The following is a 26,306-nucleotide window of genomic DNA, read 5'->3' as shown; positions in this document are numbered from 1 at the left end:
GCTTCTACCAATGTATTGTAGACCACGCACATCCTTTTGCCTTCCCTGGTGGGTGTGGCGTTTTTCAGTGGGACAATGCGTACTGCAACAAAACAAACATGGTTCCAGAATGCTTTGAGGAAGAAAAATCTGCATTTCAGGTGTTGACTTGTCCTCCATATTCTACAGATTTCAGTCCAAATAAGCGTCTGTGGAATGCGCTGGACAAACAAGTCCAGTCCATGGATGCCCCACCTCCCAACTTACAGGATTCAAAGGATCTGTTGCTAACATGTTGGTGACAGGTAACACAGCACACCTTAGGGATCTAGTGGAGTTGATGCCTCGATAAGTCAGGCCTGTTTTGGCAGCAAATACACACAGACACAGTGTTAAATGTCGCTAGACTAATGGGCAGCACGCGCTGACATTGTTGCCCTGCACTTTGGTCTTCGCATGTTAACATTGTGGTGCGTTTATGCTCATTATCTTGTTGCAATTTGAATCCCTCACCACAAAGATGCAAACCAGAGGGTGGAGCATGTCTCTGAAGAAATCAGTGCTGCCTTTTAATGGATAGGGTGAACTCCATTCACTGCGAGTTTCCAGCTCCATAGCTACAACTCCCAAGGCTTAAATACCCACCCCCCACCCCACTTCTCTTTCTGTTCTGCATGTCTTAGCCTATCCAAGTATTTCATCTTGTATTCTTTCTTTAGTCATGTATCTGTGATCTAGTTCTTTTTTGTCTCTCAGTGAGGAAACCTCTTGGTCCATTTTGAGGACCAACTGATCCACTTTTTCTTTGTGGGTTTGTGGACTTACTTCCTTAGGAACCTGTAATCTAATCATGGCTGTGACTCTGTGGAAGCCCCTTACTGGGACTAATTTTCTTTTAGTTCTTCCACTATCACAATGCTACTAATCATAGTGTTTAAAAAGTGCCTTACACCTCCTTTATCTTTAATGGCCACCAGTAGCTTTTATGGTTGCAGACGTAGTCCATAGACTGTGTTGCATTATATGGGAAAACGGCTCCTTTCACCCCAGAAAACATTTGAACATGAAGTTTATTTAGTAAATTATGCTAATGCTTGGGTTCAAAAGGAGAACTAGCTAACTTGGCATAAGTTAATCACAAGATGTTAGCCACTGTGTGTGCCGTGTCCTCGCTTTCACTCAGATCAGCTGGTGAAAACTGGTATAATAACACCTCTTAATGTGCCTGCACTGACCAGTGAGTGTGTCACAGCGGTTAACTAAAGGAAGGCGCCGAACACTCCTAAATAAGAAAACAAAGATGAAATATATATCGTTGCTACATAAATAGTTGCTTCACAAGTCCATCTACACCTCACTGATAATAACCTTTACGAACAGTTCCAGTCTGGTTTCCGTCCTCTGCATAGCACCGAAACTTCTCTTATAAAAATAACAAACGATCTTCTTATGGCAGCTGATTCTGGTCTCCTCTCCATCCTTTTCTCCTTGATCTGAGTGCAGCCTTTGACACCGTCTCTCACCCCATTCTTCTTAGCAGATTAGCTTCTATTGGCCTCTCTCATACTCCCTTAGCCTGGTCTAAATCATACCTGTCTGACCGCACTCAGTTTATTCAATAAAAATCCTTCACTTCTCAGCCTTCTCCTCTGTCTACTGGGGTGCCCCAGGGATCTGTCCTCGGGCCCCTGCTTTTCATCATTTACCTTCTTCCGCTCGGACACATTTTTCGTAAATATAACATTCAGTTCCACTGCTATGCCGATGACACCCAGCTTTACCTCTCTACCAAACCCGATTCTACTCTTCCTCCACTCTTCTGCTTGGCTGAACTCAATTCCTGGTTCTCCTCCAACTTCCTTAAACTCAACAGCAATAAATCAGAACTTGTCCTGGTTGGCACTAAACTATCACTATCCAGAATTAATGATTTTTTCTCTCACTATCAGTAATTCGTCTGTTCCTATCTCTCCCTCTGTGAAAAGCTTTGGGTGTCATTCTCAACAGTATCAATAATGTCACACGTGCAGCATATTTTCAACTCCGTAACATCAATCGCCTCCGCCTCTTCCTCACTCCTCATGCCACTGCCATTCTTGTCCATAATCTTGTTATCTCTCGAATTGATTACTGTAACTCACTATTATTTGGCCTTACACAAAAATCCATTAACAAGCTCCAACATGTCCAGAACTCTGCTGCCCGTATTATTACTAGGACTTCCTCTACCCACCACATCTCCCCAATCCTGAAGCAGCTTCACTGGCTCCCGGTTAAAGTTCTCATTCATTTTAAAATAATCCTTTATACATTAAGGCTATTCATTCTCTCTTTCCACCATATCTCTCTGATTTAGTACAGATGAACTTCCCATCCCGGTGCCTCACATCTTCATCTTCTCTTTCTCTCTGTTCCTTCCGCTCGTCTGATTACAGTGGGGGGCGGGGCTTTTAGTTGCTCTGCCTTGACTTTGGAATATCTTACCCCCTGACCTCAGAAACATTACTTCATTCCCTCTTTTTAAGTCCACCCTCAAAACTCACCTGTTTAAAATTGCTTATGTTTAAACCTCTGCATGCTCTTAACTTTTATCTGTTACTCTTATTATTGTGGATATATTTTTATTTTTTTTATTTGTTGTACAACGTCCTTGGGGGTGCTCTGAAAGGCGCTATTTTTAAATAAAATGTATTATTATTATTATTATATTCCAAAACTTAAATCGCTTCCACTGTGTGTTAGAAAGATTTTAAAAGTGAAGTGAATAAAATAGATAAAGGGACATCATTTCTACCATAACAAAACGTGGTAGAAGTTAATTTTTCTGGTGCACAAATAAATACCAGCTAGTTCAGATTGATAGTTGTTTCACACATACAAAAGGAATATTGATGATATGGCCTGTTTCTCTGGAACAAATGAATCCTCTAATACTTGTATAGAAATGTTCTCACACTGCACAAAAAACAGTGTGCAGGTAAAATTACCGTTGGAGCACCATTCTATGTTGTTCTTACCACTGTGCATACGCTAATCTAAACCAACATGCTTGCCCATTCTGCATCAGCATACTGTTTAAACATACAGAAAGTGCAACTGAAGAAACTGAAACAACAGCGTCAGAGAGGAGGAGAAAGCAGACTCCTTTTCATTTAGTATTTTTTTCTTTACCTGCAAGTTAATCTTTTGTTTTTATTTTTTGTATTTTAATTCTTACCGCTTTTTAGAAAATTGCAGTTAAGAATTAAAAATCACTCCTGTGTATTCCTACATATTCTAAATGTGAGGCATCTGTCCAAACGCTAAATCTTGGCACAAAGTGAGTGATGAAGCAGAATAATGATCTCAAGCACAGCAGCTGAAAATAAAAAGAATGAAGGTGTTGCAGTGGCCCAGTCAGATGTCCAGACCTCAACCTTAAGAGAGCTGTGTTTAAACAACTGCCCACAAACATCAAGAGATCTTTGTAAAGGAGAGCGGATTAAAGTTCTTCCACAACACTACGAGAGACTGTCAAACAGAAAAAGAGAACTTCTTGCTAAAGGTGCTGAGCGCTGAATCATCGTTCTTATTCACAAAACTGCACTGCTGAACTCCTATGAAACCTTTCTGTTTCACACCACTGTAGACACATATAAGAAGTGTGACTGTTAGCGTGGTCAGTCCCAGTATTGTTATTCTTCTGTTTGGTTCTAAATCATCTAAGCTGCCTATTATTTCTAGGTTAATGTCAGGAAACTAACAGAAAACAATGCAGGGCTATAAAGTGCTCTCAGATGTTTTGAGCTGAACATGCTGTCGATCAGTTTAATCTGTACCGATGGGGGCAGAGTCACCGCTCACAGCTTGTGTCTTGGCAGCACTGGTTGAAAACCTCCAACCCGTTTAATGAGAAAAGTTGTCTAAAAATAGATGCAGAGTTACCACAAACGTCTTCACGAGACTGCAGAGTGTTGCTTCCTGTCACCTCTTAAAATGACTGTGCTTCTGCTGTTCAACATATCAACAAGACATTTCTCACCCTACTTACAACTTTCCAAATTAGACCATCTGTGGGAGAAGAAGCTTTAATCAGTGACCTGTCACCAAACGCTACCGGCTGTTTTGTCAGATTTCACTGGAAATCAGTTTATCGGCATTGATCTCTGCGTAGCTTCACTGACAAGTGTTATATTTATTTCATTTATTTAGTTCCATTGTATTTCTAAGGTTTCGTTAACAGGATTGTATTGGAGTGTTTTTTTTTAACATTTTTAAGATACAAAGTAAATGCCACGTATAGTTAGTCAATTATTATAATTAATTTTAATTATTTTTTCCAAGTTTGTTTGTAATTAATTATTTAAATAAGATATAACTTAGAAAAGCATTACAACAAAAGTACTATTCTTCAACCCGACTGTCATTTCAGCTTGTTAGGTCATGTGTCTCTCTACAGTATCTACAATGTTGTCTCTACAACCTTCAAACTACAGAGTTGCATATTTCTGAAACCAAAAAAACCTACAGCCTCAGTCACACAGGTCAGCGATGCCCTCAGAAACCTCTGGTCACCAGGAAAGAAAAGGATGTGTATTCATTAACTGGAAAAAGTGCCAGAAACTGAAAGCAGGCAAGTGTTTGGGAGTGGGCACCTCCCATGGCAGGGGGGTACAGGTGATTGTGGCAAACTTCTAGTGACCAATCACAAGAAGGTTTTTGGTGCAGGACTGCATGCCTCTTTATGGCCAGCAACCTTCTGCCACCCCCGGTTAACCAGTTAGAGAATACAGTTTTTTCCCTACTGACTTGGGCAATTCACAGCAACAGACATCAAACTCACTTTCTTGGGGATTTTTTCCATAACAAGCAGCGGTCACCTGGCTGCTGCTGACTGGTCTCTAAGCCTGTCTAAGACCCTGACTTTTTGCCTTGTCATCAGGTTCCTGACATGAATTTTAAAGGGTGATTTTTCATCAGCAGAGCACCTGAGCGCCTAAAACATGAGATTTTAGTTCATGTTTTTTTCTTTTTGAGTCCCACTTAATGTCATGTCTTAATACGTGGTGATTTTTTTTATGTGGGATCTGGTGAAAACTCAGGTATTTAGTCTTACCTGGATGGTAAGAAAGGTTAATGTGCTTGTTTCAGACAAAGGATGAACTGAAGGGCCTCATCGAAGCCTGGTATAAGATAAAGGATTTTTCTGAACTGTGAATCACACAAAACTACTTTAATTGCTTTACATGTATATAATTGCTGTATAACATAGAGCTAGAAATAAGCATAAGAAAAGTATGTAATGTTTACTTGTTGTGATGTTGTTGGGCTCTCCCTCTGGGTGACGCCACTGTTGACGGCATGTTTCCTGTTCTTTGTCTGTCTGCAGGTTGGTAGATGACCGATGTGTGGTTGAGCCAGCTGCTGGAGATTTGGACAACCCCCCAAAGAAATTCAGGGGTAAGAATGACTGTTGCTGTGTTGCTGTGTTTTGGATCAGTAATAGTATTCTGGTATTTATTTAATTTGGTATAAATGTCTGCTGCTCTATTTAAGTGATAAACAGATTCATGACGATGAATGAAACCTCCAGTGTGTTGTATGAAATATAAATGGAGTGCGTGTGATGTTAGTCCAGCTATGATCATCAGAGACCATTGGAGGAGAAGTTTTCCACCAGCTTCTCTCTGATGATTTCTCTCTCTTATAAACTTACTTCACCATCTGCTCTCACTGAGCAGCTGAACCAGTTTATAAGTGGACCACAAACAGTGACTGACAGCAAAAGGTTAAAAAAGTTAAAATCCAGAACAGACAGCAGCTCCAGTGTCTGATGATCAAACTTATGAAATTGTTAAATTGCATTTAAACATCTCACACATTTCCTCAGCATTACTGGTGGCTGATAAGAGTCCACATGGAAAAACAAAACCATCTGATAGCAAAACAAAGAAGCCATAAGAGCAGTGTATAGACTTAACAGGTAGACTGATGGACTGAAGTTCACTGTGCTGACTGTTTAAACTAATTTTACAAATAAATAATCTCTCTCTTTATCATAAGTCTTTGCCCTCGTGAACTATGTTCCTTTTTTATTTAAAATTTGAAATCTTGGCATTAAGTAGGTCACACTGTTAGCAGCTCTGACACATAAAAACTATGTCAAAAATGTATGAGAAAGTTCATAAAAGCCAATACGGCACAAAGGAGTGTGGACGCACTGTTAAAGGTGCAGGAACACAACAATGGTGGGTAAATGCATTAATTTATTAAGAAATACATGCATTATTTGAAGTAAGAACACAGTAATGATAATATATAATAATGAATATAATTTGAATTATTAGATCAAATAAATAAAGCCATGTTCTGAAATATAAACGTTGAAGCTGTTTCTCCAAATGTTTTTAACCCAATTTTTATATCAACTAAAAAAATCAACGGCCGTCCAAAAGTCATCATTGTTCCTTCAATTACACCCTAATTAAATACTATATGATTTCTCTATGGTTGTTTCAAAGCTTAGTACTCTATGTTAAGCTGATTTTTACAACATTCATATCCTAGTAATGTTACACAGAGCAATTACACACAGGCAAATTCTGTTTGCTGTACAAACACACAGTTGGAACAGCGTGAAAACATACAGGATCTGCTGGAGGAGAGTCAATATTTGCCCGTCTTTTGTGCTCTTGCATCACTTCGCTCCAACTGTATTAGTTTTACTGAATGCTGCTCTCTCCAGCATTCTTTTAATTGCTTATTTATCTTGTCTAATTAAACAAAGTCTGTCTGTCTTCTGTGCACTCATTCATCGTGCCCACATGATGAATCCTAACAGTCATGGCGATGCCTCACATTTTCATTGTGCACAAATGTCTGCTGCTTCCGCTTCCATAGCACACAAACAAGTGGCTTGAAGTCACTTATCACTCAATTCTTTTTGGCTTGTGTTTAAATAGCAGCATGATTGGTCGATTTCTGGAAGCCTGCCAAAAGGAAACACTCAGTGCAAAATAATATTTTTGTTACTGATTAACCTTTTCAATATTTTTATTAACCCTTACATATCATAAAACAAGACAAATGTCCATCAGATTTTATCTCAGTATGTTATTAAATCCTTTGGGATTTAATAATGATGATCTTCCAGGGTTTTATAATATACTGGGGCGATCGTGGCTCAAGAGTTGGGAGTTTGCCTTGTAATCGGAAGGTTGCCGGTTCGAGCCCCGGTTCCAACAGTCTCGGTCGTTGTGTCCTTGGGCAAGACACTTCACCCGTTGCCTACTGGTGGTGGTCAGAGGGCCCGGTGGCGCCAGTGTCCGGCAGCCTCGCCTCTGTCAGTGTGCCCCAGGGTGGCTGTGGCTACAACGTAGCTGCCATCACCGATGACTGGATGTGTAAGGGTCCTTAGGGGCTAGTAAAGTGCTATACAAATACAGGCCATTTGCCATTTTACATCAAAGGAAGTCACTTATTACTCTGCTTAAATATGACCTAAAAAATAATAACAAAATATTTCAAAAAAAAGTCATCAGCATAACACAGATTGAGACCAGCATCTTGGTGAAACTGGTAAATAGTAGTGACATATAGACAGTAAGAAGTGAAGCTCTCCCCTGGTGGGCAGGCAGTGCATGTGCAGGGGGCTGAGTTTGAGTTGACCCCAAACCCTTTCATTCTGAGCATATCTTGTATATATTAAAGACTCAAAGTCAATCTTCCTAAAAAAACATTTTAGGTCCTAAAATTAATCATTGGGAAATACCACATGTTGTTTTAGCTTTGTGGCCATTTTAAGCCCATAAACAGGCAGCACCCAGCATAAGGATTAGTTTACATTATTTTCAGTACTGATTCACAATCCATCAGATATTCCTGCTTAAATATGACATTACGTTTTTTTGTTATGTGTGTTGACTATACGGTGCATCTCTATATATAATTCCATCCCATTCTGCAGGCGGTCTTGTGATGTAATAACAAAGAAAGTGCCTTCTTCTTGTTCTTCTTCATCTTGCAGACTGCCTGTTTAAGGTTTGTCCTATGAGTCGGTACTCGGCTCAGAAGCAGTTCTGGAAAGCAAAACAAGCCAAACATGAGAAGGACAAGATTGGTGATGTGGTTCTGCTACAAAAACTACAGGTAACACACACATTTCAGCAGAAGCATGAGCGCATGGATGAAGCTAGGCTAGCTAACCTACGAGGACATCATTACTAAATCCCTTAGTTTTTGTGCGAAGCGAAACATATCTTAGATATTCTTGGGCACCATTGCACATCAACAGAGAAATATGACTACAGACTTGCTGTTGGTGGTTTGTTATTTGTCAAATTATACATCAGCCTGAGAGAGGGCTCATTGGCAGACGTTTAATTAGATTGAGCTGTGTTTAATTGGATTGAACTGTGTCTGTTGCAGCATGCATCAAATCTGGAGCAGAAGCAGAACGAGACAGAAAACAAGAAAGTCCATGGAGACGTGGTCAAATATGGAACTGTCATACAGGTAAACGAATTATTTCTCATTCAAATGAAGTGGAGCACAAAGATTTGTAGACTATTTATGTGATTATAGACCAAACACAGACAATTATGAACATTTAGTATGATTGATCGGTCACAGTCTTTCATGAATAAGCAGATATTCTCCAATACACTGCTTGTTCTCATTTTCATTGATTAATGGAGTCATCCAGTTCATTTATATGTATTTTGACTAAATGACTCCAGGAGGAAACCCTCCACAGAGAAATGCAAAACCACAAAACAAAGGTGGCAAAAAAAGGCCAGAAACATGTGCCCAAACACCAAAATGATTTAAAAAAGACAAGAGAGAAAACTGCCACATAAAAATATGTAATCAATAAAGAAGGAAATGGCACAGGGAAAGACTGTAGCAGGCCTTTCAAGGAAGGATGCAAGGAGCCCAGAATCATGTTGCCTCATGATTCGCTCATGACTGAAGGTAAACAACGTTTGCACTTGTTTCCTTTACCTGCGTCTGACTCATCGATTTCTTTTCACTGTTAATGTTTTTTCATTGCAACCAACCCAAAGACGAAACATATCAGACTGTCAGTCAACATCATGCGCCCTCTGGATGTATTTACTTTTCCCAGTAAGCTTCCTTCTATGAGCACATGCTGTGTCAGTGAAGTTCACACATTTCCTTTTTCACTTTTTGCATAAACTATTCAGCTACAATTTGAGACAGGAATGTTCAATGACGAGGACTACCATAAAGATGTCGTTGTCTGACACGACCTGACAGCAGCTTGACTGATATGGGCACAAAAATGTAGAAACAACTGCAAGCTTTCTTTTTTGCACGTCAATCCTCTCATTTTATGCTCTTGTATTTAGATATGACTCAAAAAGCAGTCTTGATGTGTCAACTTGCCTCAGCTTTATGGAACTTTAGGTTGAAGTGCAGTGGAAATAACAAAAGCTGGAAAATGTTTTAGTTATTGTACGAGTTCTTGTAACTTGAAAGAAGCCCTAATGGCTCAATCAAAGAGAGCGAATCTTAGGTTTCCCTTCATTAGGTAGGCCCAACCATGATTTTAAAAAAATGGATTCACCAATGCTGAAAATTCCCTTTGCAACATGCATGATATAAATCCCTTGATCCAGAAGAATATCTGAACTTTTTATTTTTCTTATTTTGAGTGAGCACATGACAGAATGTCAGATAGATTTGCCCTTTTTGTCATAAAGACCGGTAACCAACCAGCCACATAAACTCTTTGTTGAAAGTAATAATGCTGCCATAAGGGCCCGTGCCCACTCGCAGTATTGTTAACAGGAAGCGTGCATGACCTCGTTTTCACGGCGCTCCTAAGAGCCCCCTGTTTGTAGGTCATACTGTTGTTTTCTTCAATTTCAGATGGTGGTGAGAGAGAAGTGACATTTAACTGACACTGGAAAAATGGAAAAGTGAGATTTTAGCCAATGACTGAACACCATCATAAGATTGTTATAGCAAAAACTTTCAGTGGTAGCTTCTAAGTTAGCCAACAGTTTGCTTCCCTCCCAGAACATCTCTGATGGCCCAGTCATGAATTTAAATTTTATTTAACACATTGCTAAAAACTCTTTTGCTACTTTGTCTATCAGTTGGTCTGATTGAGTTAATGTGTTATGCTATTTTTTTTCCCGTTCGGTGTTTTTATCCCTTTTCAGTTTAGCTAAACGCACCACATCGGCTGAATATTGATACTAATAAAATAAAAGACATTTGCCAGTATCCATGCTTGAAATTCATTTTCACGCATATTTTGTAATAAAGGTTTTTTCATCCCTTGTAGGGAAAGAATTACAATAAAAATAAGCACATAACAAACAATTTAACAGATGGTGTGTCTGTAATGTAATGTTAATGTCCTTTGTGTGCAGCAGCTGCAGTTTAAAGAAATCTTAACACATTATCTATAACAATTTTTTTCCCACCACCCAGCAGAGGCCAAAATCCAACTTACTGCACATTTAAAAGTTCAAAAGAATCAAAGTTCCAGGTCAATGCAGATGTGTTTTTAAATCTCACTGTGGTGACGTTAGACAGCACTCACAGGCTACACGTCTGAACACGTCTGCATATAAGAACACGCCTGCAGAGTTGCATTGTCTATCAGGACTTCCTGCTCTGAAGCCAACCAGTGTCTGCACTGTGACCGCTACTCTTTGCTAGCAGGGCGACATCAGTTGCCATGATAACCAGGTGATTCACACGCCTCCGCTCCCCTTTTTATAGCTGTAATCGACCCTGCTGGTGTTTGTATGATCATTTACACACAGACACACACACACACACACACACACACACACAGCAGCACTGCTTTAGTGAGTATGTACATGCTGTTATCTGTTAGTGTCAATATTAACTTCCTTTCAAGGTTGAAGACCTCTTGTCATTACTCTCTCCCTCGCTCTCTTTCTCTCTCTCTCTCTCTCTCTCTCACACACACACACACACACACACACACACACACACACACACACACACACACACACACATTTCCCACAGAACAATCTGAATAAGATTCAGTCAGACGATACCACACCCAATGTGTGTGTGTGTGTTTGTTTTTAAGGTGTAGAACGTATGACTGTGTCACTAACCTGAAGAGCAAAAGATTAGTGAAGATACTTTTTCACAGGTTTAAAAACATTCAGCCTTGAAATGAAAAATTAAAAGTGTGTCTATTAAGTTTATTAACTAAACAACACAGAAGCAAAAATTCACTCCAATCATTTCTGTTGTTTATTTGTCTTCAGATCTGCAGTCTGTGACACCACGAGTGCAGTGAGTTTCTAGGTTGATAACTAACTCGGTGTTAGTGAACTACAAACAAACAAAACAAAAAATGTACAAAACTCTTTCTTAAACATAAAAGTAATTTTAGTTACACTGATCTAATCCTAATGAAGAAGTGAAGAAGTCAGTGTTTTCCTTCAAGTGTAATCAAATGTACAGTAGTGTCTCTTTTAAATACCAGAGCAGCAAAAAATCTGTGAGGTTTTTTTGATTTGTGTTCACTTTTTCACAGTATGTTAAAAAAAAAAAAGACAAAGTAAAGATCTTGTTTCCAGAACAGTTGCTGAGTCACAAACACCCCAGAAAGCTTTTAAAAACCTTTCAGGTGTAATCGAGAGCAAAATAAGAACAAAAACAAAAAAACAACATAGGCTCTGTTCTTCCCTAAAACAGCTGCTCACTATATTGGGGACTATTTTAGTGGCATTTGGTTATATAATGCCCTAGTGACATATTTTAAATGCTGTCTACGTGACATACGGTGCAATGATGTACATGTGTCTGCAGCTGCTCCACATGAAGAGTAATAAATACCTGACGGTGAACAAACGGCTGCCGGCTCTGCTGGAGAAGAACGCCATGCGAGTCACTCTGGACGGGACGGGAAACGAAGGCTCCTGGCACTTCATCCAGCCGTTTTGGAAGCTGCGTGCCAACGGAGACAATGTAAATGCACATTACGCCACACATCTGTGAAACACTGTTGCACATTACAGGAAAATCTGCGCTCATGGCAACAGCCTGACCTTTCGTTTTTAGTGCCACCATCAGAGCATCAAAATATATACAATAGATCCATAGTTGCAGATTATTCAGTCTGCTCTCTGCTGCAGGTGGTGGTGGGAGATAAAGTGATCCTGAACCCGGTGAACGCTGGTCAGCCGCTGCACGCTTCAAACTACGAACTGACCGACCATCCGGGATGCAAAGAGGTGAGAGAAAGTGATGATCAGAAAACTGAGAGAAATATTCAGCATTTCTCATTTCCCTGAAATTGGCGCCCTCTTGTTTTAGAGATGACATGCAGGTTATTCTCTCACATTCCGGATATTCACTATGTGTCATTTCCCATGATGACGGGAAAATACATGACTTGCACTTTACTCATTTTACGCACCACACACAAATAGTAAATGGACTGATTCTTATACAGCACTTTTCTAACTGAGACCTCAAAGCTCAGTTATCTTTAATTATTGCTCATTAAACATGGCGTCGCTGCTGGATGCTGTGATATAATTGTTACTGTGAGCAGAGTCTGCAGTTATTTATTTAAATGATAAGACTGAGGCTTCTGGAAAATTATTAACACGTTAAAGTTAATGATTTCTTAAAACAAACAGTTTAAAATCAATAAAAAGAAAGAAAAGCAGCGTGTTCTTTGGATATATAGAAATATTTTTCACATGGGGAAACTGCTGACTGTTTAGTACCTCAAATGGCCCGTGGGTTTCTGTTAGTCTAATGAATTTCACAGTAAAGTGACTCACAAATGACTACAACGAAACAAAATGATAAGATCTGTTTTATCCTAAAATCTGGAAATTCCATAGTTACAGTTTGTAAAAATAATCACAATAAACCTGTAATGTAGCACAAATAGGTAGAATTTCATATAGCTAAATAAATATAATGCAACATGACAAAATAGATATTTTAATAATGTGAAAACAAATCTGAAAAGAGAATAAATGTGATTATATGAGGCAAGAAATAACACAAGTATTAGCCTAGAAAGAGATTCAAAGCACAAAACGTTAAAATAAACATAAAGAAACACAAATGTTTTGATTTGATCGTGTTTATACGAGATTATACAAATGCACACTGCCTCTACTGCGCTCCCCACACCCTAACGAGAGCATGTTTGCGCCCTCTGCAGGTGAACTCTGTGAACTGCAACACCAGCTGGAAGATCAACCTGTTCATGATGTTCAACGATCACAGAGAGGAAGTCCTCAAAGGAGTGAGTGAAGCAGCACTGCACACAGTATAAGTGCGCTAGAAATACAGACATTAGTTAGTGTTTTAAAAGGAAGTCGTGTTTAGTGCCACAGATAGATTTAAAATTTTCACATGCATATATTCAAATTAGACATTAAAACAACATCTGAACAATAACTTCAGTAATTTAAAGTCTTTTCCCTGTTTTTTACCGTTCCTTTGTGGAGGTCTTCACCTTCGCCTTTTCCTACTTTTAGTTTCATTGTTACTTTTTATTTATTTGTTGGAATATTTGCAGCTCCAGGCCATCTCCTGGGATCTTTTTAAACTCTTTGCATAGTAAAGTTCTGTGACTGCATGTTTTATGCTGAAATTCACCCCAAGAGTCACAGTTAGTGTCAGTAAGTCAAAGAGCCAGCAGGAGCGCTGTTTGTCACCAACATTGTTTCAGAGATAAACGATAAATGCCCGGAGAGGCTCAGGAGACTCGCAGACGAACCCAAATTGTCCTTCAGTCCTCCTTTAAGATCTTCCTGTCTCTGTCAGGGCGACGTGGTGCGCTTGTTTCACGCTGAGCAGGAAAAGTTTCTGACCTGCGATGAATACAAGAGCAAACTCCACGTTTTCCTCCGAACCACGCTGAGGCAGTCAGCAACATCAGCGACCAGCTCCAACGCCCTGTGGGAGGTTGAGGTACACAAACAAACACACACAAGTACACAAATTCTCTAAACTTCCACTTGTGTTAAACTTTTTCTTTATGTGCTGATTGGTTTGACAGGTTGTCCATCATGATCCATGCCGCGGAGGGGCGGGCCATTGGAACAGTCTCTACCGTTTCAAACACCTGGCCACTGGAAACTACCTGGCTGCTGAGGTAACTATGAGATCAAGCTGGTGGACTAAAGAAGCAGTCCATGAATGAAGTTTGACCGTTAAAGCAAATACCAAACACCACGCTATGGCTGTGGTTTTGCTACAACAGATGCAGTTTCATAGATGTAGATGCTAACTGATAATTATTTATCTATAAATAATATATAAGTAATGAATTGTTGGAAGGAAAGGAAAGAGCTGCTATCCAATAAATTCATTGTTGAAGACCTCTTATTTGTGTTGTTGTTGTTGTCGTTGTTGTAGGAGAACCCGGGTTATAAAGGAGAGAATGTGGAGCTGTCTTCCTCGGTGAGTCTCTTCCATGACACATAAGATATAAGGCATCGGTAAGTCACAGCGGGTGTCCAGGTTTTATTTTGAAAGGGCTATAACTACACTCTGCAGGAGACGGGACACTTTGTGTCTGACTTTTCTCTGATGACATTTACGTTCAGGTATTTAAGGCAAAGACATTTTCATTTCAAAATTTTCAGGAAAAATGATATATTGTTTCCAGGAAGTGCCTCAACACTTTTGCCTCATTTTGATGTGTTTTTCAAGTCCATCAAAGATCGATGCAGCCAGAAACAGCCTCTTCTGAATGAAGTCCACGCTGATCAGTAATCTAACCCCTTTACATCCTATACATGACCTCTGACCTTTCTGTAGATGGACGGTAGCCGTAGCAACAAGCGGTCCCACGGAGAGAGGATCAAGTACAAGCTGGTCGCGGTGCCTCATGGGAGCGACATCGCCTCGCTGTTCGAGCTCGACCCGACTACGCTGCAGAAAACCGACTCCTTCGTACCACGGTAGGAACACACGAGTCCTTTAACTTCCTGCAGATGTTTCACAGTAAAAGACTTTAGAGGACAGGGACATTATGGGAGCGAGGTCCACTTTTCCTTCAGATGGTAAGAAATTGAAGAGTGTACTGGTTGTGTGTCTGGCTTTGGGAAACCATTTTAATTATGTAGGTCATAACATTTTGAAATAGTTTGAAATCGTAATTGACTGAATGTCATTTTAATGAATCTGTTTTGCACTTCAACTAAATACACAATGACTGTTTGTCTGAAAAAGAGAATGATTTCACTGTACCTCACAGAAAAAAGGGAAAATTAAAAACAAGATTTAAGATTTATGTCCTCGTCTTTTCAACGTTTAAAAAACAAAACAAATCTTTTAAATCATCTGATAAAGTGTTTTTGTCGTTATATTGCTGTTATATGCTGCTGTTTCTTTATATCTTATTGTGTTCTCATTAACTTTTCCCTAAAAATATCCAATAACTGTTATATTTTTATGGGGAACTCTCATTTCAGATTATTTGTTTTTACAGGGAAACTATTAAAAATGAATTTTAAAAACATTTGTGAAACTGACCTACATATATTGAATAAATAATATATAAGACAATAGTTGACAATGATTCTTAAGCTGCATTTGTATGACAGACATTAGTTTTCTTTAACGAGGAGCCCACAGACTTCAGAACGAAGTTGAAGGGATTAAAACCGAGGGCTGTGTATGTTTTAGAAACTCATACGTGCGCCTGAGGCATCTTTGCACGAACACCTGGATCCAGAGCACCAACGTCCCCATCGATATCGATGAGGAGCGACCTATCAGGCTCATGGTGAGGTCTTAGTTTTGATCAGGTTTCCTGCTAAAAGGTGCTTAGCTGATTTAGTCTTCCATTTAATTTAATTTAAGGAACTACAATTACAAAAACATTTGTATGATGTAGTAACTCCAAATACTTGATTGTTTGGTGTTCTCAAATCTGACAAAGGAATATTTGGGACTTTTAAGATGGTGGCCAAACAAAACAAAAGAAGTTTGTTCAACCAGTTGGAACAGACATTTTCTCTTGTTTCCTGGTTAATAGTCTACATGATCAATTATTTTTAATCATTATTAAGCTAATAGCCATTGCCTCAAAACCAACAGTCAAGAATAATTAGCCATTCATCCAAACCATCAATTTAAAAAATGCACAAAAACATGATTTTTTTTTACCAGAAATAAGATGAAGTTACTCTTTGAAGTGTCTGTTTAATATTAATTTAAGTTCTTTTGCAGTTGGGGACATGTCCCACAAAAGAGGACAAAGAAGCGTTCGCTATTGTTTCCGTTCCTGTGATGGAAATCAGAGATCTGGACTTTGCCAATGATGCCAGCGCCATGCTGAGCACTGTGGTGGACCAGTTCAGCCAGGGCTTCATCAGTCAGAACGACCGCAAGTAATGAGCCACGTTGAAAAGAAAGTTTACTTTCTTTGTTGGCACTCAGGAGGAGTTAATGCTTTCTGGTGTTTCTGTTGGTCAGGTATGCCATCAAGCTGCTGGAAGATGTGGTTTTCTTTGTGGCTGATGTCATTAACAGCGGGCAGCCTGTCCTGGATGTAATGATGACCAAACCTAACCGAGAGAGACAAAAGCTCATGAGAGAACAGAACATCCTCAAACAGGTCTGATCCTAAAAATACTCACACACATTTTCCAGTAAAATAGTACAAGGGCTGGTTTGGAACCTGTGCCAACTCTTGAACCAGTGTCCTCTGACTCCTTCTGAGTGCAACATCAGATAATACAAACACCATGTCCTAAAGGACTTCCAGCTGTCTGAAAGTGTGTGCTTGTGTGTTTTGATCAGATCTTCGGCATCCTGAAGGCCCCCTTTAAGGACCGGCCAGGAGGGGAAGGTCCTCTGCTGTGCCTGGAGGAGCTGGCCGACCAGAAGAATGCTCCCTACCAGTACATGCTCAGACTCAGCTACAGAGTCCTCCGGCACTCTCAGGATGACTACCGCAAGAACCAGGTGAGGGGACGATGACATTCATACTAGTTTTTATTGTTTCAAATCTTTATAAGCTTTATAAAGTTGAGACTTTTACGAGTTTGGAGCTGTCCCGGTGTTTTCTTTGTTAAGCCAAAAGCTCTTATTTTCAATCATTTTGTGAAAGCAGAATGACAAACCAGCTACTAAATGCTAAAAATGACACAACTTTGATGCCTGATAAAGCTCTTAATGGTAGAACAGCTGAAGATAACAGTGATCACAGAGACTCAAAATTCACCCCTCTCCAGGAGTATATAGCGAAGCAGTTCGGTGTGATGCAGAGTCAGATTGGGTACGACATCCTGGCTGAGGACACCATCACTGCCCTGCTGCACAATAACCGCAAACTGCTGGAGAAACACATCACCAAGACCGAGGTGGAGACTTTTGTCAGTCTGGTCCGCAAGAACCGAGAACCCAGGTACGCACGGAGACAGTAACAAGTACATGCCAAGTGCAGATTAGACTCCAGGATTTTGAATCTTCAATCCAAAGACACAAGCTGCGTGAAGTGATTAAAATTGCTAACACCAAGGCAGCAGTGGTTTCTGACTTTCTAATAAGGACGGTGGCAACATTTTCTATTGCTTATCTCCTGCAGAAGTCAAAATCCTCAAATTCCTGCAGTCTGCCTTTGATAAGGATGTTTGCATTTTTTGGGCAAATCCAAGCAGTGATATAGTCCAAAATTATAGCTTTTACTTTTGAAAGTGGTAATAAAGTGCTATTCTGTTATATTCTGTTTTACTACTTGACTTGGTGTTTCCTGGACTTTGCAGGTTTTTGGACTACCTGTCAGACCTGTGTGTGTCCAACAACGTGGCCATCCCCGTCACACAGGAGCTCATCTGTAAATGTGTCCTGGACCCCAAAAACCAGGACATCCTCATTAAGACAGAGTGAGGCGGGAGGGAATAAAGATCGCTTTACCCATCTCACTTTACCTTACCCTGTGGGCACTGCAGTAAAACTTAGTTTACTTTGGGAGAATGAGCTTTTTCAGTTTGCACCCCACCAACAAACAAAGAGTAAAATTAAAGAGTGTGTGTAATTGGTCTTTACATATCTATCTATCTACATGTCTATATATACACACATATATCTATATCTAGAGAGAGAGAGAGAGAGAGAGAACTATAACTTTTAGTCTAATTGTTTACCGTGATCTACTTTACTACGTGTTCCAGGCGTCGTGTTCCAAAGGAGGCGCCCTCTGGTGGTGTTCAAGGAGACTACATGGCAATGGATGACTTTGGAGATGAGGATGAGGTATGTTTGTCTGTATATTTGTAAATCGTTACCATAGATATAAAAGACGGATGTAGTCTTGTTTGCGCCACCCATTTGTTAGTGAAGTCACAAGCTGAGTGTTTTCACTGCAACCATTTTGGTGTTTATATAGGACACACTCATTATGTGGTAAAGCTGCTTTATCATCCTTTATTAAATTAAAGGGGACCGTCATTTTCAAAGTCAATTTCATTTAGTAATTCAGTAAGAGCAGAAACTAGTGACAAATATAAAATCCAAAAGAAGAGAATAACACTAATTACTAAGGTCGTAGACCAAGTGAACATTTTTTCTTTAGACTTATGTATAGTGGGACGTGTTTTTGCAACTAGAACCATAGTCACTGCCTACTGGTTATGAGAAATAATGCAGGGCACTTCTGGAATGGCTTTATGTATCAGAAATGGAAACTTTGTCCATCTTTTGTGGTCATTACCACAATACATTGAACCAATTCAAAATCCTGTTTCCCAAGACACAGAAAACTTTGATTTTCAAAACTTCAGTAGGCTGTTGTGTATATCTAGAATACTGATTGGTTAAAAAAGTCCACACCAAAAGTTACAACAATTACAAAATTTATTTATTTTTTCCACATTGTGGACTGAATACAATATACTTACTGTCTGATAGCAAAACCACATGTGACTAGGTAGTAGTATTTCTAGAAAATAGTGTAATGGGCAAACATCTCATATCTAAACAAATCACTCACTTTCATGTCTCGGTGAAAGGTTCATTACATTTGAAGAAGACTAAACAATTAATGATGACCAAATTATTTTGGTCTTTGCTGCAGTCATGTTCTTACTTTTTAGATGGATGGTATTACGAAAATGTCTGTTCTACTCTTCCTGCAGGTGTGGCTGATGTGGACAGACAAAGCTAATGAGAAACAGGAGAAAAGCATCAGACAGCTGGCTCAGGAGGCAAGACAAGGAAATGCTCATGATGAGAACGTCCTCACTTACTATAGGTACAGCCAAACAAAAACAGCCATTCACTTCAAATCTCATAAAAATCCAACAGACTTTTGTAAAGTGATCCAAGAATACGATAAAAAGAAGCAAAGCTGATAGAGCCTGCCTCTGTGGACTTCCTTAGGTATCAGCTGAAGCTGTTTGCCCGTATGTGTTTGGACCGTCAGTATCTTGCAATAGATGAGATCTCCAAACAGCTGGATGTGGAGCTGATCTTCCTGTGCATGATGGATGAGACTCTTCCCTTTGACCTCCGGGCATCCTTCTGCCGCCTCATGCTCCATGCTCACGTAGACCGAGACCCTCAGGAACTGGTGACTCCTGTCAAATTCGCCCGGCTCTGGACTGAGATTCCAACCTCCATCACCATCAAAGAGTAAGACGATTTTAGTAAAGCAGTAATATGTTTCTGGAGAAGTTGTGATAGGGCTGTCTTGTGGCAGCTTTGTGCTTTGATTCACTCTGACTCAAAAAGAGGAAGGGAACAAAAATACAAAATGCTGTTAAGGAAATTATAGTTTTTATAACATGCGGTTTAAACATAAAGCAGCACCCCCCCACCCCCACCCGCACAAACATGTCCTCCAACCACACACACCCATATTTTGTTTTCAAACTCCATTGCGGTTTATTCACACCTCAAACAATTAAACGAATAAAAGTGAACTGCAACAAATTACTGGTAAATTACTAAAATAAACTACTAACTCTTTTACGCTACGTCCACACCTACACAGGTATTTTTAAAAACACAGCTGTTTCTATGCATTTGGGGCTTTTGTTCACACGTAAACGGCGTTTCAAATCACCGAAAACAGAGATTTTTTAAAACTCAGTTTTTGCGTTTACGTGTGGACGAGGAATACAGAGTTCGTCACGCAACGTCAAAGGTATGTGCCTTTTTTCACGTCACGCTGTGGCCACGTTATTGTTTACATGAGATGAATTTTTACAATGACAAAATACTGTTAATCTTACTATCCTCAGTTTTTACACTTACGCTTGCATACACACACGTAGTTACTGTCTCTCCATTTGGAAAGGCAGAGGCGTCAAGATGTACTTATTTTATGTGCAGTTAGAATTGAATAGAATTAGAATAGAATTCAACTTTATTGTCATTGCACATGCACAGGTACAGGGCAACGCAATGCAGTTTGCATCCATCCAGAAGTGCTTTAGTGATATAGATATATTACAATATATATTAGCAATAATATAGATATGTGAGTATATTACAGAAATGGGTCTATTATGTTATAATGTACACGGTATGAGGTATGTTGTTGTTTTTCCTGTTTAATAATATTCAACATTGCTATTACATTTTTCAAAAATGCCTCTCTATGCAAAATGGGTTTAAAAGCATTAACAACTGTGGCATACTGTTTGTCTGTGATTTGAACCAGGGGAACAAGTTACGTAGGGTCAGCCTGATACTATTTGTAACTGTAACTTTACTGTATGAATAGCTAACATCTCCAAAATGTCAGGAGTAGTTAGTTATTACAAGAAGTGTTTTAAAAATTAAAAATGTGGGATACTGTTTCTCCGTGATTTGGAGAGCCCAGAGCGTACTCCCTGCATAAGGAAAACTGATTCTATTGCAGAGACCTACCTTGGCACTTGTTCAGGTGAAGCCAAAGGAAACATACGTTTCACCATATTTTCTAGTCTTTGGCTTGGAAGGAGGTTTGTTTGGATACGTATTTGGCGATGCTTCATCTCCTACTTTGAAACCTTTGTGACCCTTTGTTTTCAGAAAGGTTGATAATGATTATGCTACTTCACTTTTGAAAGGTGTTGAGTAGAGTAGTTGTGACGCCATTTGAAACGGACCTTTTTGAAGCCCTTGTGCTCAGGCTTTAGCGTCACCGTTGAAGAAACTGGCAGAGCCTGGATAGCTCAGTCGGTAGAGCATCAGACTTTTAATCTGAGGGTCCAGGGTTCAAGTCCCTGTTCAGGCGTTGTGTCTGTTTGCACCCCCAAGGAAGCACGCCTCTTAACATTTGGTTGAGACTTTGCGTAAACCATGGTCTTGGTCATCAGTTCCAGAGTTCCTATCTGGCAAATTGTAGTGTATCCAAAAGCCAGCTTTCATTCCATTGTTGAGGTGACACACCACACAAGAGTAGGCTCCTTCACATTGCAGCGTATTGACATGCTAATGTCACAAGTTCCTTGCTTTCAGAAAAGGTGAAAACGATCCTCTTATTTATTATCTGAATGGCGTTTCGACAGTGTTCCAACACTGGCATGTAGTTTACACATAAATATGGTTTTTGGCCTGTAGACTGGGCCTAGCCATGGCCGAGATAACTCAGATGGAGGAGCTTCAGATATTTCATCGTGCATCTTCGTTTTGTAACTTGGAGAGCACAGCGTGGCCAGTGAGCTAGGTTGAAGACACAAGTCAGCTGGTTTACTACGTGGCACAAATGGTCAAATAGATTATGGAAATGATCCATGCTGACAGTGAGTGAGAGACAGTGACCCCAGGGTTGTGACCCTTTGTTTTCAGAAAGGTTGATAATGATTATGCTACTTCACTTTTGAAAGGTGTTGAATAGAGTAGTTGTGACGCCATTTGAAACGGACCTTTTTGAAGCCCTTGTGCTCAGGCTTTAGCGTCACCGTTGAAGAAACTGGCAGAGCCTGGATAGCTCAGTTGGTAGAGCATCAGACTTTTAATCTGAGGGTCCAGGGTTCAAGTCCCTGTTCAGGCGTTGTGTCTGTTTGCACCCCCAAGGAAGCACGCCTCTTAACATTTGGTTGAGAATTTGCGTAAACCATGGTCTTGGTCATCAGTTCCAGAGTTCCTACCTGACAAACTGTAGTGTATCCAAAAGCCAGCTTTCATTCCATTGTTGAGGTGACACACCACACAAGAGTAGGCTCCTTCACATTGCAGCGTATTGACATGCTAATGTCACAAATTCCTTGCTTTCAGAAAAGGTGAAAACGATCCTCTTATTTGTTATCTGAAGAAACAAGTCAGTCTTTACCACCAATTCAATGAAATACACCTAGGAGGGGACACTCTTTATAAGCGTCTTCTAAATGGTCTAGTGGGTTCATTGAACAACTCCAAAAGTCTTGACAGTCATCTTTATCCCAGTACAGGTAATGTGTCCAGTAGTAATAGCTGGTTTACTACGTGGCACAAATGGTCAAATAGATTATGGAAATGATTCATGCTGACAGTAAGTAAGAGACAGTGACCCCAGGGTTGTGACCCTTTGTTTTCAGAAAGGTTGATAATGATTATGCTACTTCACTTTTGAAAGGTGTTGAATAGAGTAGTTGTGACGCCATTTGAAACGGACCTTTTTGAAGCCCTTGTGCTCAGGCTTTAGCGTCACCGTTGAAGAAACTGGCAGAGCCTGGATAGCTCAGTCGGTAGAGCATCAGACTTTTAATCTGAGGGTCCAGGGTTCAAGTCCCTGTTCAGGCGTTGTGTCTGTTTGCACCCCCAAGGAAGCACGCCTCTTAACATTTGGTTGAGAATTTGCGTAAACCATGGTCTTGGTCATCAGTTCCAGAGTTCCTACCTGACAATTTGTAGTGTATCCAAAAGCCAGCTTTCATTCCATTGTTGAGGTGACACACCACACAAGAGTAGGCTCCTTCACATTGCAGCGTATTGACATGCTAATGTCACAAGTTCCTTACTTTCAGAAAAGGTGAAAACGATCCTCTTATTTATTATCTGAATGGCGTTTCGACAGTGTTCCAACACTGGCATGTAGTTTACACATAAATATGGTTTTTGGCCTGTAGACTGGGCCTAGACATGGCCGAGATAACTCAGTTGGGGGAGCTTCAGACATTTCATCGTGCATCTTCGTTTTGTAACTTGGAGAGCACAGCGTGGCCAGTGATCTAGGTTGAAGACACAAGTCAGCTTTACTACGTGGCACAAATGGTCAAATAGATTATGGAAATGATTCATGCTAACAGTAAGTAAGAGACAGTGACCCCAGGGTTGTGACCCTTTGTTTTCAGAAAGGTTGATAATGATTATGCTACTTCACTTTTGAAAGGTGTTGAGTAGAGTAGTTGTGACGCCATTTGAAACGGACCTTTTTGAAGCCCTTGTGCTCAGGCTTTAGCGTCACCGTTGAGGAAACTGGCAGAGCCTGGATAGCTCAGTCGGTAGAGCATCAGACTTTTAGTCTGAGGGTCCAGGGTTCAAGTCCCTGTTCAGGCGTTGTGTCTGTTTGCACCCCCAAGGAAGCACACCTCTTAACATTTGGTTGAGACTTTGCGTAAACCATGGTCTTGGTCATCAGTTCCAGAGTTCCTACCTGACAAATTGTAGTGTATCCAAAAGCCAGCTTTCATTCCATTGCTGAGGTGACACACCACACAAGAGTAGGCTCCTTCACATTGCAGCGTATTGACATGCTAATGTCACAAATTCCTTGCTTTCAAAAAAGGTGAAAACGATCCTCTTATTTATTATCTGAATGGCGTTTCGACAGTGTTCCAACACTGGCATGTAGTTTACACATAAATATGGTTTTTGGCCTGTAGACTGGGCCTAGACATGGCCGAGATAACTCAGTTGGAGGAGCTTCAGACATTTCATCGTGCATCTTCGTTTTGTAACTTGGAGAGCACAGCGTGGCCAGTGAGCTAGGTTGAAGACACAAGTCAGTCTTTACCACCATTTCAATGAAATACACCTAGGAGGGTACACTCTTTATAAGCGTCTTCTAAATGGTCTCGTGGGTTCATTGAAGAACTCAAAAAGTCTTGACAGTCATCTTTATCCCAGTACAGGTAATGTGTCCAGTAGTAATAGCTGGTTTACTACGTGGCACAAATGGTCAAAAAGATTGTGGAACGTCCTGACAGTAAGTGAGAGGGAATCCGCAGGTGCAACACAAAGAGGGATACCACATATGTGCCTCTTTCTTGGCTACACATATTTTAGACAGGATCATGAACCACTTATTTAAAGTTGAGTATTGTCATAAAGACTTTCCTGACACTTTTCCAACACTGTCATGAGATTGAATCTGCATAAGTCCTTCAATTCAATGTAATACTTTTCATCTTACGTTCCGGTAAGTATTCTTGGGCCTTGCTTTTTTCACAACAGATCTTTTTCCTCAAAACATTATTACAAAGATTGTGGTGTTTCTCTTTTTTCATCATTAGTTATGACTCTAACATGGACGACAGCAGGGACAACAAGAAGAACCGGTTTTCCAGTACTATGGCCTTCATGGAAGAGTATCTTAACAACGTCCTTAATGATGACATGCCATTCCATGACGAGGAGAAAAACAAGCTCACATATGAGGTCTGGTTCTACTCCCTAGTCTTACAACTTCACTAAAAAGTTCTACTACTACTGTCTGTTATTACTTCTTCCATTTCCCTTCTTCCTTCAGGTGGTGAGTTTGGCCAGACATTTGATCTACTTTGGCTTCTACAGTTTTTTTGAGTTGCTCAGACTCACAAGGACCCTGCTGGGCATCATTGACTGCAGACTCAATCCAGGACACGCTGGTCTCGTATTCAATGATGATGCATCAGGTGACTTAAAATACCATAACAAGCTAAGACATTCAATTGTTTAACAACAACTTGTTTAACAACATCAGGTTTCCTGCCAAGTTTAACTTTAGTTTTTATCTTCAATTACTTACTTATTTTTATTAGTTCTATTTAAAAGAACTAGGAGAATGTAACGGGCCCTGTTTCTTTGTATGCCTGTTTGAGCAGTTTAGATTCCACAATTTTAAGATATCATCTTCAGATTTTGTGTGATAGTAGATACTAACAAGAGCCCAAACTCTAATTGTTGTGAAAATCAGTTCAAGGTCAAGTTCGCACCGATCTCTGAATGCGCTTGTTCTATTTAGTCCAATGAAAGTCCATTAAAAGTCAAATGGAACAAACAAAAACAAACATTTATCTTTGATACCTTGATAACTTATTCATCTATTATAATGTTAAAGCTCGCTAAAGCTCAATTGTTCCTTCCCTTATGAAGAAAATGTCTTTTCTTTTTATTTATGAATTTATGGGAATTGCAGTAAATCTTTTTTGCTCTCTCTCTCTCTCTCATCTGCATTTGTATATTCTGGTCATTTGATCTGTATTTCCAGTTTTTTTTAACCAAACATGGCTGATTTGTTTATCAAGTTCAGCTCATTCTCTGTTTCAAGCATTTTTTCATTTGTCTTTATTGTTTATTGATTCTTTTCAGTTATTTTCACCTTTCATTTTGTGCTGTTTTCTACTTGTTTATGTCTGGTTATATTGCTGGACCGTCCAGCAACAACATTCTTGGACTCGTTCCAAGAGGTCTTTTTGTGCCCATGTATAACTGTTATTGACTTTATTTCGAATATTGTCGGGTTAATTACACTGACATGCTTTTTTTCTTCTCTCTGTTAAGGCAAGAACGTGAAGCGCTCTATACACGGGATGGGTCAGATGATGTCGACCATGGTCCTCAACAGGAAACAGTCCATATTCGGAGGTGCAGTTTCCAGAGGGGCAGGAATGGGGCCAGCGCTTGTGCTTGAAGGACAAAGAGCCAGTAAAGATAGTCTCGACAACATGGACCTGACAGTGATGGATACTAAGCTGAAGATACTGGAGATATTACAGGTAATATACAATAATTTTAACACATTTTACACTCAGTGGCCACTTTTTTGTTTTTAGGTACAGCCATCCAATGCGGTACAATATTTAAAAGGAAATTTATTAGATATCGATTAGACAACATTGCCCAACCAGTGTTTAGCAAAAGGGCCTGCTCACAAAATGCCTTTAGTTTGTAAGAAAAGTTATAAGAATGACATTCAAACCCTATATGTAAAATTATGTTATTGTAATTGAATTCCACTTTTCTTTTCATCAGTTCATCCTGAATGTCCGTCTGGACTATCGCCTCTCCTTCCTCCTGTCTGTATTTAAGAAGGAGTTTGTGGACGTTTATCCCATGGCTGACGCTGACGCTACCACTAATATGGAGCATGCAGGTAGAAACACAGCTGGTGGAAATAAACTCATTCAATTCATTTTAACTCTAACATACATAAACTATATATAAAAAGTTGTCTTCTG

General features: G+C 39.8%; 1 protein-coding gene, 1 long non-coding RNA gene and 4 other non-coding genes across 7 annotated transcripts in view; 5 read left to right on the top strand and 1 right to left on the bottom strand.

The window, feature by feature from the left end:
- itpr3 (inositol 1,4,5-trisphosphate receptor, type 3) overlaps window positions 1-26,306 on the top strand; it is a 71,216-nt gene that overhangs the window by 15,336 nt on the left and 29,574 nt on the right. For both annotated transcript variants that reach the window (XM_086276722.1, XM_086276723.1), the window contains 23 exons: window positions 5,348-5,418; window positions 7,985-8,106; window positions 8,386-8,472; window positions 11,788-11,946; window positions 12,114-12,212; window positions 13,163-13,246; window positions 13,771-13,917; window positions 14,006-14,101; window positions 14,365-14,409; window positions 14,770-14,912; window positions 15,640-15,739; window positions 16,186-16,346; window positions 16,432-16,573; window positions 16,759-16,923; window positions 17,193-17,365; window positions 17,724-17,843; window positions 18,132-18,213; window positions 19,095-19,210; window positions 19,339-19,590; window positions 24,381-24,525; window positions 24,617-24,761; window positions 25,630-25,844; window positions 26,101-26,221. In XM_086276722.1, coding sequence (XP_086132848.1) covers window positions 5,348-5,418; window positions 7,985-8,106; window positions 8,386-8,472; window positions 11,788-11,946; window positions 12,114-12,212; window positions 13,163-13,246; window positions 13,771-13,917; window positions 14,006-14,101; window positions 14,365-14,409; window positions 14,770-14,912; window positions 15,640-15,739; window positions 16,186-16,346; window positions 16,432-16,573; window positions 16,759-16,923; window positions 17,193-17,365; window positions 17,724-17,843; window positions 18,132-18,213; window positions 19,095-19,210; window positions 19,339-19,590; window positions 24,381-24,525; window positions 24,617-24,761; window positions 25,630-25,844; window positions 26,101-26,221 — 2,990 coding nt within the window. The remainder of the gene's footprint in view (window positions 1-5,347; window positions 5,419-7,984; window positions 8,107-8,385; window positions 8,473-11,787; window positions 11,947-12,113; window positions 12,213-13,162; window positions 13,247-13,770; window positions 13,918-14,005; window positions 14,102-14,364; window positions 14,410-14,769; window positions 14,913-15,639; window positions 15,740-16,185; window positions 16,347-16,431; window positions 16,574-16,758; window positions 16,924-17,192; window positions 17,366-17,723; window positions 17,844-18,131; window positions 18,214-19,094; window positions 19,211-19,338; window positions 19,591-24,380; window positions 24,526-24,616; window positions 24,762-25,629; window positions 25,845-26,100; window positions 26,222-26,306) is intronic.
- Window positions 6,376-12,208, bottom strand: LOC147305542 (uncharacterized). Its single transcript, XR_015126582.1, has 3 exons — window positions 12,027-12,208; window positions 11,815-11,925; window positions 6,376-8,036 (listed from the first exon to the last, which is right to left on the bottom strand). It is a non-coding gene; the product is annotated as an uncharacterized LOC147305542 (long non-coding RNA).
- trnak-uuu (transfer RNA lysine (anticodon UUU)) lies at window positions 21,109-21,181 on the top strand. Its single transcript has one exon. It is a non-coding gene; the product is annotated as a tRNA-Lys (tRNA).
- trnak-uuu (transfer RNA lysine (anticodon UUU)) lies at window positions 21,868-21,940 on the top strand. The gene has a single exon. It is a non-coding gene; the product is annotated as a tRNA-Lys (tRNA).
- On the top strand, window positions 22,596-22,668 carry trnak-uuu (transfer RNA lysine (anticodon UUU)). Its single transcript has one exon. It is a non-coding gene; the product is annotated as a tRNA-Lys (tRNA).
- trnak-uuu (transfer RNA lysine (anticodon UUU)) lies at window positions 23,352-23,424 on the top strand. Its single transcript has one exon. It is a non-coding gene; the product is annotated as a tRNA-Lys (tRNA).

Source organism: Aulonocara sp. 'chitande type north' Nkhata Bay, linkage group LG20 (genome assembly GCF_057382095.1).
Source record: "Aulonocara sp. 'chitande type north' Nkhata Bay isolate Kocher_YH1m ecotype deep benthic linkage group LG20, A_spYH_male_GT1.1, whole genome shotgun sequence".
Classification (NCBI taxonomy): Eukaryota; Metazoa; Chordata; class Actinopteri; order Cichliformes; family Cichlidae; genus Aulonocara; species Aulonocara sp. 'chitande type north' Nkhata Bay.
This window is presented reverse-complemented; position numbering and strand designations above follow the sequence as displayed.